Source organism: Sciurus vulgaris (assembly GCF_902686455.1).
Source record: "Sciurus vulgaris genome assembly, chromosome: 2".
Lineage (NCBI taxonomy): Eukaryota > Metazoa > Chordata > Mammalia > Rodentia > Sciuridae > Sciurus > Sciurus vulgaris.
This window is the reverse complement of record NC_136462.1, coordinates 148205068-148221400: the sequence shown is the minus strand read 5'-3', so window position 1 is coordinate 148221400 and position 16333 is coordinate 148205068. Positions and strand designations below refer to the sequence as shown.

Sequence of the window (16333 nt, the reverse complement as noted above, 5' to 3'; positions counted from 1 at the left end):
TGAGGAAAGAGCCTCCCTTCTTGTGTGGGCTTTGTGCAGACTGTCTCCCCTCACATTGACTCTGGTCTTGTTAGAAATACTGATGTCTGTTGAAAGTGTTTTTTGTCTTTTTCTCTTTGATTATTAAAACAGCAAACATTTATTAAGCATTCACTGCAAGAAGGGAATCGCTAAATATGGAGATACAAAAATAATGAAGATAAAAATAAAATTAGTCTTTTTAGACAGATTCTCTACCTGAAAAAGCTCATAGTTTGACTAGAAAATAGGTCACTTGGTCATCTGATGGTCTCAGAGTAGACAACATCCTTGGGAAACACCTTTCCCTGCAGGCATGATGTTGTATGAGGGAACCCTCATCATACACTGCTTTTTATAGGAGCATTCACAAGCACTGCCTTAGTCACATATACATAGAATATCTGCATATTGCATTTTATACATTCAAAGGGCATATATATTATTTATATAGACTGATACAGTACCTCATCACAGTTCTTTTATTTAATGATATTAATCAGAGGTAGAGAAAAATGAAACTTTGAAGAAATAGCTATTTCTGAGGCCAGGCTTTAAAATGGAGGAAGGCAGGGTAGATGAGAATTTGGGGCCCTAGATAAGGGAGCATATCAGGCAGACCCCTGCCTGAGTGCCAAGCCTCCCAGGTATGACTTGCCATATTCAGATAGCTGGGAAGAAAACACTGGCAATATGAGGTAGAAGATCAGTGCCAAGTGAGAAGAATAATGAGGACCTTATAAATTCTGGGAGAAAAGAAATCATTAAGGGAGGGATTGGGGATGTTGCTCAGTGGTAGGACAGTTGCCTAGCATGCATGGGACCCTCGGTTCGATCCCCAATACTGCAAAAAGTGGGGGGGGGGGGGGAAGGAGTCATAGAAAGGCAAATTAATGTTGGTTGAGCAGGTGCCAAGTACTGTGCTGGGTTTTTCTTAGTTATCTTTTATGAGACAGGTGATAGTCCTCCTGTGTAACAGATGAGGAAACAGGCTTAAGCTAAAAGTATCTGAAACTTTAAAACCCACATTCTAAGCCACAGATTTGAAAATTTTAAAGCATGACTGTTAAGATAGATAAAAAATGCATATTATTTGTCAATTTCTTTTTCCAAAACCAAAATCTTAGGAGATAAAACAGTAAGAACAAAGGCTCAAGGTGTGACAGAAGGTGGGGAGGATATGTGTGTGGTAGGGATGAGGGCCACAGAGATTTGAAGCTACACATAAAACCTGACTAGACAATGGGTCTCCTGGCAGAGACAATGTTGTCATTTTGGGTTGTATGATTTATTGAATTGCTGGTGTTCAGTATCCCTGGCCCCTCCTGTTGAATACCAGTGGGGCCCCTACCTGATCCATTTCCAGAGACCCTCTGGGGTGGGAGTGGTACTGTCTTAGATTAAGAGCAGTGGGTTGGAAAACTGGGTGTGGGAGTTTGAAGGAGTAGACAACAGTGCCATGTGGAGAGCCTTGTCCTCTGTGTTGCTGGACACTTTCCAGGACCCATTTTCACAGAGATTTTTTGATGCTTCCTCATTCTTAAAACAGTTTTTGTTCTTAGTTTCCATGACACACGTTCACCAGGTGGTTTTTTTTTTTTTTTTTTTTTTTTTTTCTAGTTTCCTGACCATTTCTGATCTTCTGGGTTTCTTATCTCCTAGAGGGTCCCTCTTTTAGACACTTTCTTCTCAGGAAATCTCCTGCAATCCCATGACTTCACTAATATGTCTGCTGGTTGACTCCTTAGTTGCCATCTGAACTCACTGCACTTCATACTCCAAAATAGAACCTCTCGCCCCCTACAGCTCCAGACAGACAGTTCAATCCCACCCTTCAAGGAAGGTTCATCCTTACCAGGTGATTCCTAGCACTCACCTTCCACCCATAGTAGGCAGTCTTATCTGGTTCCCCCAGCACCTTTAACTACTTTGCCATGGCATCTGTGGGGTTGAGTTTTTGCTTATTTGCATGGTTAAGAGCACAGACTCCAGCGCCTGCATGGCCAAGCTTGAATCCTGACTCTTCCTCCTATGAACTGTAGGCTTATACCTCAGAAACCTGTGTATCATGGCACCTGGCTCATATGATGATTGAGCAGGTTCAATCTGTGTAAAGTGCTTAGAATGTGCCTACACATAGTATTTCATTATTGTGTTGGTTTTCTCCACTAGAGAGTACTATGAAGGTAGGGATTGGACTGTCTTATTCACCACCATATTTCCAGTTGGCATATACTGATTAGTTAATTACTGTTGAATTCATATACCCATGCACTCTTCTAGTTGCTGGGGAAACAGCTAGTAAAACATCTTATCTTCATGAATCTTACATCTAGTGTGGGAGAGAAAATAAATATGTTAGGTAGTGATAAACATAGTGGAGAAAGCACAGTAAGGTAAGGGTTGGGTAGATATGGCTTGATGTTTTATACAGGGGTAGTCAGGGAGGTGTCTGATTAGATAGCATTTGAGCAGAAACCTGAACATAGAGAAGTAAGAGATATGTGGCTCTCCAGAGAACATTCCACACAGACAGAACAGCAAGGACAAAGACCTTGAGAGGCAAGGAATACTTGAAAGCAGGCAAGCCATTATGGCTGGATCTCAGTGAACAAGGTGGGAAGGAATAGGAAATGGGGGAGAGTGAGGAAGGTCACTATAAGTCATGGTTATAGATGAAACTGGTAAGGGTCTTTGACTACAGACACAAACTGGAGAAGTGTAGGAACTGACTTTTCAAAAATGTTGTAACATGCACTTGTTGCTTGTGTTTCATCTTGGGTTTTTTAGGCCCAGTACACTGAAGAGTACAGGCAGACCCTCCCTCCTCCTCCTCCTCCTCCTCCTCCTTCCCTTCCTCCTTCTCTCTCTCTCCCACCTCCCTCCCCCCCTTTCAGCTTTATTGCCTAGCATAGTAAACAGTTGAATCACTCTCTGTTGCTGTAAAGCAAAGTCTGAGTTTGGGGCCAATAAAATGATTGTCCACAGATTGTCCCTTACCTGGCCTAGGAACTGTGATTAACTCCCAGAGCACAGGTGGGGAGGGCCAAAGGAGTGTGTGCACAGTGCAGGTAGTGGCCCAAAGTCCACCTCAGTACTCATTTTTTCAGTCTGAAAGTTGATAGCTGTACATGCTTGGAGAAAAGAGTACACTACATTTATATCTTGGTCACTTAAATCTTTGTCGCTGAATCTTATCACTTCAAGAGTTATGGTTCACATTCTGTAGAGAGTAAGTTGTTGAACCTGTTTTTGAAGTCAGCCAGGGCTGACAGGGATATCAGGCTGTCCTCTGTCACATAACTCCCATTAGCACTGAAGGGGAATCATCCTGGCAAAATCTGAAGCTACATATTTCCTGGGTTTTGGAAAGTCACTACTTTTGATTTTCAAAAGGCACATACCTGAATCTACCCTATTTGGTATTATGTTTAATGTTGGTTAGAGAAGTGGCAGGGCAGGATTGTTCACTAGCCCTTGGGCTTTTCTATGAAAAAGCCCAAGGGATGAGCAAATTCTTGGGCTTTACCTATCTATAGAACATGTGGGAAAATGGGCATATTCCTCACCACTGCTAGCCCTTTTCTTTAGATAGTCACCCTCAAGTGCTCATCCACTTTGACATAGGGTCACAAATCCTTATCTAATTCTGACCCAGCCTAAAGACTGAAGCTTCCAAGTCTGTGTAGCACCTCTGCATCTGAATGACCTGCCACCGCTGCACATTGTTATACACCAAATCACTTAGGTCGCCTCCCTGCTCCACCTCATTTCCTACTGGCCTCTTCACTTTCTTACTGCCCTCACCCATCTTCTTTTCTTAATTTTCTTGGTTCTTAGAGATGCCATCTTTCTTCAAGGCATGAAATGTCAGGGAGGCCTGCTTTGCCTTCTACTTCTAACTAGTCACCAGACAACATTGCTTCTTTCAGTATTTTCTTCAGCTCCTTTCTTCTGGGTACCTGATTCCAGGTATCTAATCTACGTACAGAATCTCTGGAGTGTGCTCTGCTCTGGGACACAACCCCTCAGGCCCATCAGCTTTTTCCCTTTGCTTTCCAAATATCATGCCACTTCCCACTCTGAAACACCTTCTCTCCCCCGTCAAGTTCTCCACCTTCAAGACCCAGCTTAGGTTCCACCTTTGGCAAAGCCTTCTCTGAATTCCACTGTTACAGTTCTCCAAATTATTTGTGTTCTTGCTCATAGTCTAATGTTTTTAGTCCTAATACTTCCCAGTGGATTATAAACTCCTTTGGCGCAGCATTGGTATGTAGCACATTAATTAGATAAACACTACAGGGCACTCTTTACATAGTTGATTGGTTGACTTGTAATAGATGTGTTTCCTAATTCTGTGAGTTTATTTTAAAAGTACTTTTTAAAAGTAACCTTTGATTGGCATAGCGAGAGGCCTATTTGTAAAAACTGGATTTTAGTTAGACCTTGACTTTCAAGGTTATGACCTGTGAATACTCATAGTTTCAGGGTAGGACTTATTTGCCTTTGCTCCCTTGAGAGATGACCTGTGTGTGGACACAAAAGGAGCTGTGTGTTCCTTGCATGAAGTAGCTTTGTAGGCTTCCAGCTTCACCAGATTCTAACTGTGTAATTAGGCCACCTTTGTAAACACCTTTTGGTACATCAGTTTTCTTCAGTTATAAAATAGGGATGTCATATTTCATCAATTCTTAGACTTGTTTTAGGGGTAACATTTGTGATTTTAACAAATCAAGAGCTGGCTTATCAGTGGCATATCATAGTTTAATTGGCAAAATTTTCCTTTTATAGTCATACATAATGGTGTGTTTTAAAGTCAATGAAGTCTTGGATTTGATGAAATATGGTAGTATACACCATTTTCAGGTATTTTGAGAGTTTGGCCTTAGTGAGTAATTGTTTAGGTCAATAAATGGTGAATATATCTTTATTTTTTTTTCCTACCAGTCTCTCTGCATCCAGAAGTGTTCCCTTAGATCTATCCTTTATACACCTGCCTGCTGACATATTTTAAAATGTGATCTCGATTGTCTGCCTACCTTGTTTAAATGATTCAGAGGCTTTGTGTTTCTGCCTGCAGTGATCTTAAGGATAAGGAGAACATGCCTCACTCCTTTCTTCTTCCCCCACCTCTTGAAACTCTTACAAATGTTACATGACACCAAATGATTGAGGAAATTGTGTTATTCAAGTGAATTTCCATGATTATAGAAAAAAAAAATGTAGGAACCACTACCAGAAGGATGAAGCTGAGGTCCTCAACATCATATACCACAAGGCTTTTATGAGCTTTCCCATCCTGCCTTTCTAACATTATCTTTTGCCATTTCCTGCTGTAAACTTTGTGCTTCAGCAACACCAACCTATTTATATGACTTGTCATTAGGAATGTTGTAGCTTTGGAAATTTTTGGCCCAGGTTGAGCAGATGGAGGGAGGCCCAGTTCTGTTCCATGGGCAGTGATGTAGAAGGAATGGAAATTATGGAGATAAAGGGTATTTCAGGAAAGGTTTCTGGACCCAGGCATTGCATTTGGAATGTCTTTTGATGGTCAAATAAATTGTAATGTACTTACCTGTCTGCTATTTGTTTAGATTGGGCAGAGTGATAGAATTCCAGGGTAGAGGACAGGGACATTTCCTCAGAGGACAAAAATAAGTCCCCCACTTCCTTGAAACTCTTACAAATGTTAAATGACACCAAATGGTTGAAGAAATCATGTTATGCAAGTGAATTTCCATGATTATAGAAAAAAATATTAGGACTACCACCAGAAGGATACAGCTGAGGCCCTCGACATCCTATACCACAAGGCCAGCGATGGGAATGTTTGATGTACTTTGTAGCTCAATATAGTTAGGAACTTTCTGACAGTTGTTGCTGCTCAACAGGGTAGCTCAGAAATAGTAATGAGCTCCCTTCACCAAGATGAATGATCTGTCACATTAATGAAGGATCTATATCATCTCAAGAGCCACAGAATAGTTTTTAGCATTGAGAAGGAGGTTGGACAAGATGGCTTTGATTATAATTTCAGATTCACTGGCAGCCATCAAGTACTTCCTATTTATCAGGCATGTAGTAGCTAAGTGTATTACATACAGTGTAGTTTAGATGATGCAGGAGCATCATCTTTTTTAATCCTTAGAATAGGCCTTGTAACTAAGAACTCTGGTTCTCCACATTTTACAGATGAAAAAATTTAGAGGTAGCAAGCCTCAGTTGCTCTAAGATCATACTGCTAATAAGTGACAGAGCCAGAATTCTGAGCCTAGACTCTCTGATTCTGGGAATGTACTTTGTCTGCACCATGCTACATCATCTACAATGTCCTCTCCTGCTTTAGCACTTAAAACATGGAAAAAGTTCTACTTGGGGCCATATTTTGGCAGAAACCAACCAAGTCAAGAATAAAATTCAAGAGGACAAGATCTGGATTATTTTCTAAACTCAGTGGTGTTTGACATTTAAGTCTAGTTCTGCAAACAGGAAGGAGATTAGGGGAGATGAAATAGTAGACTAGTAGAACATTTTTAAAAAATAAAAATTGGGGAACATAGCTCAGCAGTAGAACACTTGCCTAGCATGTGCAAGGTCCTAGGTGTGATCTATAGCATTAAAAGAAAAAAAATTTTTTACATAGAATCTTAACTGATAATAATTTTTCAGTTAGTTTTAAAAAAATAATAACGTGCAATGAGCATACTTTGCTGTAGTCAGCTATTTATACTCAATACTCAAAGAGCATAAAACATGAAGCCACTAAGTGGTGATCCTTTATTAAAGAATTCCTAGAATATGAAGAATAATGAGCTGCTAGGTGATTTACCATTCCCTCTGCCTGGATGCCTTTTCCATTTGCCAGTTAATTTCAACCACTCCCCATCCCGTCCCTGAGCTAATATAGCATATTGTACTTGGGTCATGATACTTTTCACAGTCTTCCTTTTATTGTAGTTGAATCTGTACATGTTTTATCTTCCTTCCATAATTCCAAGCCCTTTGAGGACAGGGTCCACATCTTATCTTTATTTCCTCTTCCAAGCTTTTAACGCTGATGTTAAACATATTTGAAAATAGACTTTGTTACAGATTATGTTCCTTTGGTGAAATGAATGAATGCCTGGAACATGTTACCTTGCACAGTAGGTAGAGTAGAGTCACATATCCACATTGAACTTAAAAGAGTAGTTGCGGGATCGGGGGGAATGGAGAAAATCATTTATCCTCAAGTTACTCAGTGAGTGTATTCTGTAGTAAGTGTGAGGTAGAAGATTTGAGTCTATTCTTCTTTGCCTATGCTCCTATGTGCTTCTCATAAGCATGTTTAGAATAATTACAGAGCTGGGCACAGTAACACATGAATGTAACCCCAGTGGCTCAGGAGGTTGAGGCACGAGGATCATGAGTTCAAAGTCAGCCTCAGCAACTTAGCAAGACTCTAAGCAACTCAGTAAAACCCTGTCTCTAAATAAAATACAAAAAAGGGCTAGGATGTCCCTCAGTGATTAAGTGCCCCTGGGTTCAATCCCTGGTACCCCCCCCCCTGCCAAAAAAAAAAAAAAAAAAACAATTCCAGTGCTTAAAACAAATTTAGTCTACGTGGTCCTTAAACAAGCTAGCTACTTCATCTGGTACTCGATTTAAAAGCACAAACAAAAATATTAAAGCCATAATCACTTCTGTTGCTTGAGGAAAATTAGCTGTGTGGGATTACATAGAAAATTTAAAGGATTTGGAACTAGGTAAAGTTTCTATCTTACTTTGTGACTTCAGAACTAATACTTTCTGTAAGGTGATAGCCACTAGATTTATTCATTGCTCATTTTAAAAAAGGTATGATTTTTATGAGTGAGGAAGAGAAATCACGGGCTAGGGATTGAGTCTTGTGGAATTTTATTACTAGAAGAAGACATCTGAAGAAAATTTGAAATGTCTGGTAAGATCAGGGAATATCATAAATGTGGTTTTCAGATACACTAAGATCAGGTAAATCCTTGTAATCCCAGTGACTCAGGAGATTGAGGCAGGAGAATCAAAAGTTCAAGACCAACCTCAGCAAATTAGTGAGACTCTGTCTCAAAATAAAAAATAAAAAGGGCTGGGGATATAGCTCAGTGGTAAAGCACCCCTGGGTTCAATCCCCTGTATCTCAAAATGAATGAAAGAAAGAAAGAAAGGGGGGGGGAGAGGGAGGGGGAGAGAAAGAGAGAGAGAGAGAGAAAGAAAAGAAAGGAAGGAAGGAAAGAAGGAAGGAGGGTGGGAGGGAGGGAGGGAAGAGAACTTTACAAAACAGGTTGCCTTCTTGACCTGCTTTCTGTACTTCAGTAGGGCTGCTTAGACTTAAAACCCCTCAAAACAGTCAAGAGTAGGAGTGATCTCAACTCCTCTGATGACATACCAACCTATCTCACGTCTCTCCTCCCTACACACCTGGACATCTGTGACTTTTCAGTTTTCTGGGAAACTGTCACATCAAAAAAAGAACTTGACTGGTGTAAGCTGAGGATTCAGCAGTGGTTTGGGGCAACTTTGGGGCTCCTGGAAGGTGTGAATCTCCTGAAAAGCTTAAATTGGAGCTTCTTCTTTAAAACAAAGGCCTGATGAGCAACTCTACTGTAAAAACTCACAGAAACAGAAAAATAAGACTAGAATTTATCATAAGAGAGTTAAGTAACTGTCTAGGACCAGAAGTGTAGCTTAGCACTAGAGTGGGTGCTTAGCACATATAAAGAGAAGAGACAGACAAGTGAAACAGGATGGCAGTACACTGAATTAATTGCCTCAGTATATACCCATACTAGGCACAGCAGTGTCACTGAGAGGAGGGTAATAAACTGAACTTAGAGAGGGCCTTAGCCTTTCTTGAGTTTAGTTGATCCAACCTTTGAGTCTTAGCCTCTTAAACATGAAAGAATGTTAGCATGAAGTACAGTAGGAGGTAGTGAGGATGAGGTTGCAATTTTTTTGTCAGATTACTATTGGATTTGCCAAGAACTAAGAAATTAATGCACTTTTGTTTAAACTCTGCTAAATTCTTCCAAATAAATTTTGCTAGAATCATTATTTTAGGTGGTTGCTAAGTTAGCAGAAAACTGAATTAGTACTTGATAATTCATATTTGTTCAATGCACACCGTTAGGCTGAGTTTCAAACTCTTAAAGACCTTTGCCTTCTTGCTCAACTTCATTCCTGTGCTTTTGAGTGCTATGTACATGACTCTAGTTCCAGATTTCCTTTTATCCCAGCCCCCCTCTGTTAATCTGGTATTTTAAACTCTCAGTGTTCTTTCGGGTATTTATCTAGATTTCTGCTGGCACCCATCAGTCATTCCTGTCCTTAATAGAACCCTTCTTTATGCTCCAAGTATATCTCTAGTTTTTTAAGTGCCCGAGTTCAGTTTCGATTCTTGGCTATCTGCTTCCCACACCTGTGCTTGGCAACCTCCAGTTTATCAAGTCTCCTCTATCTTTATTCAAAGAAATTTTACCAATCTGTCATGGTCTAGTTCACTTCGTGCTCAGTAGAAGAGGTCTTAACTGACTTGCAAGGCCTCCATCGACAGCTACTTGCTAATCCTCTGCTCACTCACAGCAGTGTAATCATTGTGCTTATTAACAAAGGGTGGTTGTGATGTTTTCAGATCTGTTTATGCTAGTATACTGGTACTGTAGTTGTACAGTTTAATTAAATCATATACAGGTGAACCAGGAATGAGATGAGAAGAATCATTCTATGAAAACTAAGGAGGGTGCTTTAGGAGGACAAATTACTTAAAAAGGAAATAACATATAATTAGGTTTAGGCAAAGGAGAAAACACAGGGTGATGCATCTGAAACCCTGGGGGAGTGGGGAATCCTTATCAGTCCAGAAGCATTCTATGCTTCAGAGAAACTGAATATTGTAGATAATGCATTCTGAGTGAGTTTTGTGCAATAATGACATAGAACTCTAATCAGCAGAGAAGATCCTCTTGGCCTTAGTTGGTGACTCGCAAATTTTAAATGATGGTAGCCTTGGACTTTGGTGGGGAAAGTCACAATTTAAGTCATAATAATCTTCATTACTTGAGTTGTAATACTCCATGGAAGTTACTGAAGGTGAGGAAATCAGTGTTCTTAGTTTCCTCCTTCCTTTTTCCCCCTTCCTAATTTTTGCTAGCCGTGGTTTTCTACATTTGTGAGGCAAGTCATGGAGCATTGACATTGTTTTGCTACCCTGATCCCATTTTATTCTTAGTCCTCCTGTTCAGTAGCTTTAGCACTCACTGATGGTCTTTTCTTTGTGCCATAGTTTTTCCAGTCATGCCTGAATGGATTGTCACAAGAATTTCTTTCTGTAGATTCCTCAAAAAGAAAGACTCAGCCTAGAATTCCCTGTCATGTTACACTTATTGATACTTAACTGGGTATAAAATCCTTGAATCACACCTCATCTTCTTGAGAGTTTTTTTCGTTTGTGTACCAAAGATTGAACCCAATGACAGTTAACCACTGAGCCACATCCCTAGCCCCTTGTATATTTTATTTTGAGACAGCGTTTCATTAAGTTGTGAAAGGTCTTGCTAAGTTGCTGAAGCTGGCTTTGAACTTGTGATCCTCTTGCCTCCACCTCCTAAGCCACTGGGATTACAGGTATGCGCCACTGAGCCCCATTTCTTGGGAGTTTTGTGGGCAATTGTCCTATTTCCACTAGCATTAAACATTAATGTGAAAAATTTCAAGGTCTTGTCTCTCTTTCTAGTGATTTGATCTTTTGCCTGATTGCAGAAATCTAGAAACCTTCCCTGAAAGGTATGTCTGGGCACTAGCTGTTTGGGTATTTTCCCTGCCATATGTATGCCCTGTGGTATGTAGATTCTAGTCCTTTTGCAGTTGAGAAACTGAACTCTCTCTTTATGTGATCTTTATGAACAAATCTTTACATGTGTTTTCCTGTTTTGTGTTCATTTCCTTCTTGCATATGCTGCATCTCTTTTGCTGTCTTCTGTAGCTTCATTACTCCTTATTCCTTTTTAATTCTTTTATTTCATTACCTTTTTTCCATTTTCTCCTTTTGCTCCTTACTGTGTTTTTAGCAGTGTCTCTTCTCCCTTGCTCTTTCCAATTTCACCTTCAATTCTATGGCAGTGGTTTTTCCTTCCACTTCTTCCCCAAGCTCTGCTAGTCTACATCTTCTCTTCTTTTCTTCTACCCCTGCCCTAAGCTCTTGCACTTCTTACCCCTGCTTTGAGCTCTTGCTTCACAGAGACAACTATTTGATCATTGTTTTCTCTTTTTAATTTTGCAAAATACTTTATTATAATTTTAACTGCTCCATGGCAGCATTTTTCTAATGTCTACCATTTGTTTTTTTCTATTTCTTTCCTTTTTTTAACTACACACACACACACACACACACACATACACACACACACACACACACACACATATACATATATATATGAGAGAGAGAGAGACACTATGCATATTTCTCTTTTATAACATCATTAAATAGGTTAGTTTTTCAGGGACCAGCTATTTCCAGGATTCTTGTTTCTTGCTTGAGGGAGGTACCAAGACTATTTGAGGCTGGCCACAGTGTTCCTTTGATGTAGGGTTTTGTGTGAGTTTATTTAACCTTTCTTTCTTTCTTTTTTTTTTTTTTAATATATATATTTTTTTAGTTGTAGATGGATACAATATCTTTATGTATTTATTTTTATGTGATGCTGAGGATTGAACCCAGTGTCTTGCATGTGCGAGGCAAGCACTCTACCACTGAGCTACAGCCCCAGCCCTACCCTTTATTTCTATGCAGTCAATGAAAATAGGCTGAATAATTTCTACAGTGCAAAGACTTTCTTTTCTGCTGCCATAGAGACCAGCTCTGTGGGGCAAATAAAGTTTATTTATATAGTTTCTTGTATAGCTCCAACTCCTGGGAAGTTCCTGCCCTCCACAACAGGGAATTTGTTGGTAACATAGGATGTGTGCTTTACCTCTAGAAAGTATTTTTCTAGACCTTTCTGAGGTCTCCAGCTCCCACATCCTCTCTCTGCAGCATCCTTTTTTCCTTTCCTTCTATGAAGCAAAAGATGCCTGGCCTGAGTTCCATACTTTTGACACCTTTTCCACATGTTTGGGGTTTGCAATTTGTATTATCTTCTAATTTTGTTGGAAAATGAAGTTTGCATTTTTTATTTCTTCTTCTGCATTTAGAACATATTTGTGTCACTTTTGAAAATGCCAACTTTATGGTGCAATCTACAAATTAGAGATCTTTTTTTTTCTACCAACCCACTACTGGTCTCTGCGACATCATATGTTGGAACTTTTACTACAACTTCTCCCTAAAACCTTCACCACCACACTATCATCCTCTTCTAAGCCCCTAAAGTTGAAGAAATATGCCACTCAGATGTATGGAAAGCTTTCATTTGTTCATTCAGCATGCCTGCTCTGCACTGGGCATTGTTCTAGGCCTTGTGGAGAATCATACAAGATTTCTGACATATCAGAGGCAAGTTTAAAATGATTCCCAATGGACTAGAGGTCAGGAATTAAGAGAGTAGAAGACAGAGTTTGGGATTCTGAGGAAGTACAGTGTAAAGGGCAGAATGTGAGCTCTTGAGTAAGGCAGACCTAGATTCAGCATTCACTTCTGCCATAGGTATTCCATATATATAAAAAGCTAAGATTATTTTGCCTCCCTCAGGTGAACGTTGTAAAATTAAAATAAGTTACATGAAGTACTTGGCACATGGTAGACAACAGGTACCATTTTCTACCTGTGACAAAGGGGTTGGTTAAGCAAAAAGAATAAATATTACAAGTACTAGGATAGAAACCTGTTTCTTTCTTTTTAAAATTATAATTAAATATACATAAAGTTTACCACTTTTTAATTTCACAGTTCAGTAGCATTAAGCACATTCATGTTGTGCAGCCATCAACATCATCCATTTCTTGAGAGCTTTATCTTACGAAACCAGATCTCTGTACACATTAAATAACAATCATCATTTCTTTCCCTCCTAATACTGATGACCTCCATCCTACTTTTTCTTCTATGAATCTGATCACTCTAGGTCCCTATCCTACAGTGTTTTGTCTCTTATGTCTGACTTATTTTACTTAGCATAGTGACATCAAGATTCACCCATGTGGTAGCATATGTCTCAATTTTTTTCCTTTCAAAGACTGAGTAATGTTCCACTGTATGGACACTTCACATTTTGTTTATACATTCTTACTGTCAAATATTGCTGCTGTGAACATAGATGTACAATATTTCTTTGAGTCCTGCATTCAATACTTTTGGGAATATGCCCAGAAGTGGTATTGCTGAGTCATATGGTAATCCTATTTTTAATTTTCTGTGAAACTGTCATGCAATTCATACATCCAGAGGCTATTTCTTGATGGGGAAATGTAAACAGTGGAATTCCCCAGGAAATAGTTTTAAAACCAGTCTTGTGTAACGTTTTGTAAATTACCTAAATATGAGACTTTCACTATTAACTCTCCATTTACATATAGATAATGCATAATTCACATTGTATGACATTCAGAACACCTCATGTGTAGTGTGTGTACATAGACAGAAAAATGGTTAATGAGGCTCAGTGTGGGCACATGCAAGGAATGCTCGTGCTTTCATGTCCTTCTTCCCCAAGTTCAGAGGAAATATCCCTAGTTAATATCATTCTTTCTGCTTACTGTGGGAAAAGCAGGGAGAACTGATGTGCCAACAAGCTCATTTATCAAAAATGTGCAGGTGTACAGATGCAGACATCCCTCTTCTCGGCTTCTCATTGCCTGGAAAGAAACTTGGCACTTGACTTGACTAGACCAGTGGTATTCATCTAGGGTGAGCGTGCCTCCTGGGATATATTTGGCATTGTTTGAAGACATTTTAGGTTGTCATACTGGAGGCGTGCTATTGACATCTATTTGGCAGAGACCAGGAACAGACTACAATGCACAGGACAGCCCAACAGAGAATTATGGAGCCCAAAATGTCACTAATGCCCAAGCTGGGAAATCATTCTGCAGATGGAAACCACCTTCCCATCCTTGATTTTACTCTCCCTATTACTGGAAACTGCCGCCTCAGCCAGATCCAGCAGCTCCCAACACCTGTCCATACACCAGCTGAAGTTTCTTCTTCCAGGACCTTCCACCTGAAATCCTCTTCCCCTCTTCTCTGAGGCTCTCTGCTCTCTCAAGCCATTGTTGCCTTGCTTCTCTAGCCTCCTATGAACTATTCTAATAATTTGGTACTTAGCTGACAATACAAGGTGGTGCTTGCCATCTTCCCAACTTGACTGAAAGTACCATAAAGGCTATGTTAATATGATTTGCTTTGAAATATGAACTGCTACCCAATGGGCACATCTGACTTGACCAACCCAGGGCTTTCCATGGCAGCTTTGCTGATACCCTGGGCTACAGGGACTGCATCAGCTCTGTTCCTTCACAGCAGTGGAGTATCTTGGGACTCAGCTTTGTTTAGGAAACAACTAGCTGGGTGGAACCTGAGCACAAATGATTAGAAAAGTATTTATTTAAGTTATAAGACATAGAGTGAGGATGGAAATTCAGGAATGGGCTGTAGTTTGCTCTGATCACTTCCAACAGAGTGTAGGCCAGAGGATCTATCTCAAGACGCCTGGGAGATATTTCATTTCAGCTGTTTGGTAGTGACTGGTCCATCATAGCTGGACCTGGTGATTGTTGTTGGTGTTGATGAAGATGATAGTAGTGAAAACTATCACTACTTATGTAGAACCTAGTGTGTGCCAGGCATCAGTTGAGTTGCTTTATACACTAGTTATTTCATCCAACCTTCACTACAGTCCTAGAAGGAAGCTGAGCCCTGAAAGGATATTTGCCTGAGGCACCTGCTAAGAGATAGCAAGCTGGAATTTAAACAAGATGTGTCTGACTCCAGAGTGCAGCTACCACCTCACTGTCTTGAGTGTAGCCAGGCACCTCTGCCACTGCTGATGGAAGATATTTGTGCTGCATGATGTGCCAAGATGGGAGACCCCTTGTGGTCTCCCTGGAGAGGTGGCTGTGCCAGCAGGCTTAGGAGTCTTGAGTTGTGAATCAGGACCAGGTGTTCCATTTGAGCACTCTGCTGCTGCAGGAAAAGACAACCTCATGTGCTGCACACTGACCACTGCTGTGTGCACTCACCTTCTGATTTTTGCTTCTCTTCTAGGTGCACTACATCCTCCAAGAGGTGGTGATGGGTGGGATGGTATTGGAAACAAACATGAATGAAATTGTGGCTCAGATTGAAGCTCAAAACAGGCTGGAGAAATCAGAGGTGAGGAAGAAATTGTGTGCTTGTGTGGGCAGAGAGGAGTGTGTGTAAGTGCCAGTTTGTGTTGCTATGGAACCTTAGGAAATGGTTTATCATCTTCTCGCTCGCTTTTTTTGTTTGTTTGTTTGTTTTTTTTTGTGGTGCTGGGGATTGAACCCAGGGCCTTGTGCTTGCAAGGCAAGCACTCTACCAACTGATCTGTCTGTCCCCAGCCCTTCTCATTCTCTTTAATCCATCAAAGCTTACTGATTTGAAGGTTGGTCCTGAAAACTGAGCAGGTCAGGAGTTTTGAAATCTTAGACTTTCAGGCTAGGAGTGTGAATGGAAAAGGCAGATGGCAGAGGAAGGCACACAGCTTCTAGCTTGTGGGGTGATGGCCTGTTTGTGGTTTGTAATTCCTTCTCTCAAAGCCACATGCTCCCTGGAGAGACCCAGAATTCTCTTCTCCAGTCCTACTGTGGTTTCCTAGTTTGTGTGCTAAATGAGTCGTATCTCCCAGCTGCCATTTATCATGGTATCTTTCAACCCTCAGAGTTGCCAGTGTCCTCATTTGTAGTTAGACGTTTTATAAGGCCACAGCAGAGTTGGGACCAGGCTTGAAAGTACCATTTCCAATCCATCCTCACATGGTACTAGGCTTGATAAGAAGCTCTCAGTAAAGTCAGTCCTGTCCCCTGACATCTTTCTGTCCCCTTCCTCAGCCTTACAAGAGACAAGCAGTTACAGGCATATACCTTCACATATGCAGAAATAGCAGAACAAATTACCTCTTAAATTATCTGAGTGTCTTAAAGGGTGTCTTTGCTTTGTATAATGGAACCTGATCTTGCGAAACCAGAAATTCTCTACGTGAGGACTGGCAGTCCTGTTGAAGAAGCTTTTCCAGGCCACAGTTCTGTGGCAGCTTTAGTTTTTTGAGAAAGGCAGATTGGGAAACTTCCAGAAATAGTGAGTGAGTCAGAGGCAAGGGGTTTGGAAACCAGAAGGAACAGATATTTGCTG

General features: G+C 40.5%; 1 protein-coding gene across 4 annotated transcripts in view; it reads left to right on the top strand.

The window, feature by feature from the left end:
- AP3S2 (adaptor related protein complex 3 subunit sigma 2) overlaps positions 1-16333 on the top strand; it is a 52598-nt gene that overhangs the window by 32456 nt on the left and 3809 nt on the right. For 3 of the 4 annotated variants that reach the window (XM_079125543.1, XM_079125541.1, XM_079125542.1), the window contains one exon: positions 15227-15334. The exons of the other annotated variant lie outside the window; for it this stretch is intronic. In XM_079125543.1, the coding sequence (XP_078981669.1) occupies positions 15227-15334 (108 nt within the window). The remainder of the gene's footprint in view (positions 1-15226; positions 15335-16333) is intronic. 4 annotated transcript variants of the gene reach the window in all.